Source organism: Sinocyclocheilus rhinocerous, unplaced genomic scaffold, assembly GCF_001515625.1.
Source record: "Sinocyclocheilus rhinocerous isolate Xijiao unplaced genomic scaffold, SAMN03320098_v1.1 scaffold7907, whole genome shotgun sequence".
Taxonomy (NCBI): domain Eukaryota; kingdom Metazoa; phylum Chordata; class Actinopteri; order Cypriniformes; family Cyprinidae; genus Sinocyclocheilus; species Sinocyclocheilus rhinocerous.
In genome coordinates, this window is record NW_015663009.1 from 21,619 (window position 1) to 23,828 (window position 2,210).

Below are 2,210 nucleotides of genomic sequence, written 5' to 3' on the forward strand. Positions count from 1 at the left end.
TTATATATTTATATATATATATATATATATACACAGAACGGCTGCTGACACTCTGGAGCTCACAACTCCGAAAACATCAGAACAAATTTTCAAATAGAAGTTATCTTTATTAACAAACCACATGTTTGAAGTCCAAACAAGTACATTCTCGACTAAAAAAACTCTCAAAACTACATTCCGTGACACAGAAACTGTATTATTTAATTATGGTGGATTTGGGCGTCCGCCATGACACTCGCTGTGAGAAATACGGCAAGCGGAGTGATACAAACCGTGAAATGGCTGGAGTTCTGTTGGACTCTAATATCAACACTCTTATCAGCCAATCAGATTCTAGGACCAGAAAGAACTGCTGTGGCAGTGGTGTGTTTATATGCTTGTGATGTTGTCAGAGCACTGAAACCCAAAAGACAGGAACCCATCCTACGGTCAGACTGAGGAACCTGCTGTCCAAACTCCCTCCGCCCAAACCTGCCACGCTCACCGGTAACACACACACACACACACACGCACACACGAAACTCACTGATGGAGAGTTGTGATTGGTCAATCCAGTGTCATGAAGTAACAGCCATTAACTCTTTCCCCGCCAGCATTTATTTATTTATTTTTTAAAAGTTGCCCGCCAGCATTTTTGATCATTTTCACAAGAGTTCAGTGGCCTCCAGAATATTTAGTTGTATGAATATCTGAACATGCAATGTCAAAACAAAGAACAGATCCTTTGCTTTTGATATTTCATTCTGTAATGCCAAAAAATTCTGTCAATGGCAGGGAAAGAGTTACTGAGTTGACACAGCACTGGATCTACTAGATTTTCACCACTAGAGTTTTACTAAATTATGATTGCAATTTTTTTTTTTTTGCTTGATTTTGTGTCAATATTGCAATAATAATAATGACAATAACTGGTTTTATTATTGTTACTATTATAACTTAACAAAATAACTATAAAAAAAATAAGTGTTGCTATTGTAATATTTCACTGTAAAATACAATTGTTTTAGTAATATTGAAAATATGACAAATAAAAAGGTATTTTAAGGAAAATAAAAAAATTTTTAACAGTGCAACTGTTAAATTAAAATGCAAATGTATGTTTTTTTTTTATGTCTGTCTTCATTTTGAAATGTTAAATCGAGCTTTTTATTTTTGCGGAAAACCACAGGAAGCTTTTGTTAAAGGAAAACCTTTAACGCTTCTCTTCTGTTGGCAAAACACCGTTTATAAGTGCTTATTTCAAATTTGGGAAGATTGTTGGCGCATATTGCATTTTCAAATGCACGTGATGTGAACGGAGACGCTTAAACACCAGATCATGAGCTGCTCGTGTGTAAATGAACACAGCGATACGCTTGACTCTTCTATTTAATTAATAATTTAATTAATGAATAATTAATTTAATTTAACTGCAGATGCCATTTCGCGATTTTGCGTTATTCCGCACACTTTTATGAAAGTAAGAAACCTAAGCCCGTTTGATAGTTGCGCTAGTGAACCGGTTTCTGTGGCGTCCGCAGCGGCTCAGAGCGGCGTGAAGGCGGCGCCCCCTGCTGTCCTGGAGGAGGAGGTGCGCACCAGCTCAGAGCCGTCCAGCAGGAACCAGGAGGTGCGCGGAGGACGAAACCTCAAACGCAAGAGAGAGAAGAAGGAGAGCAGCAAACCCACCCGCAAGAAGAAGAGAGGTCACTAACACTAGCAGGACATTAGCACTGAACAGTCATGAAGTCATGTGTTTAAATAGTGTGTGTGTGTGTGTGTGTGTGTCAGTGTCAGTGCGCGCAAGCAGACAGAGCCAGGCTCAGGACGAGACGGACCGCCGCGCTCTCCTGCAGATGACCAGACAGAGAGTAACCTGGACACACATGGAGGACAGCCTGCTGATGCTGTGCCGCGTCGCCAGCCACTTCCTCAACCGCAAGGTACTCACACACACACACACACACTCACTCACTCTCACACACACTCTCTTTCTCACACACACACACACACACACACACTCACTCACTCACTCACTCTCACACACTCTCTCTCTCACACACACACACACACACATGTCTGGTCAGCTATCCTTGTGGGGACTCTCCATAGGCGTAATGGTTTTTCTACTGTACAGACCGTATATTCTATTGCCCTACACCAACCCTACCCCTAAACCTACCCCCTCACAGGAAACTTTCTGTATTTTTAGATTTTCAAAAAACTTCATT

At 40.9% G+C, this 2,210-nt stretch overlaps 1 protein-coding gene across 1 annotated transcript in view; it reads left to right on the forward strand.

Annotated features, from left to right (window-relative positions):
- Positions 1 to 2,210, forward strand: part of gtf3c1 (general transcription factor IIIC subunit 1) — a gene marked incomplete at its 3' end in the record, with an annotated part of 21,496 nt that overhangs the window by 16,442 nt on the left and 2,844 nt on the right. Inside the window, exons 20-22 of the mRNA XM_016539018.1 lie at positions 395 to 486; positions 1,521 to 1,685; positions 1,771 to 1,922. Of these exons, the coding sequence (XP_016394504.1) occupies positions 395 to 486; positions 1,521 to 1,685; positions 1,771 to 1,922 (409 nt within the window). The remainder of the gene's footprint in view (positions 1 to 394; positions 487 to 1,520; positions 1,686 to 1,770; positions 1,923 to 2,210) is intronic.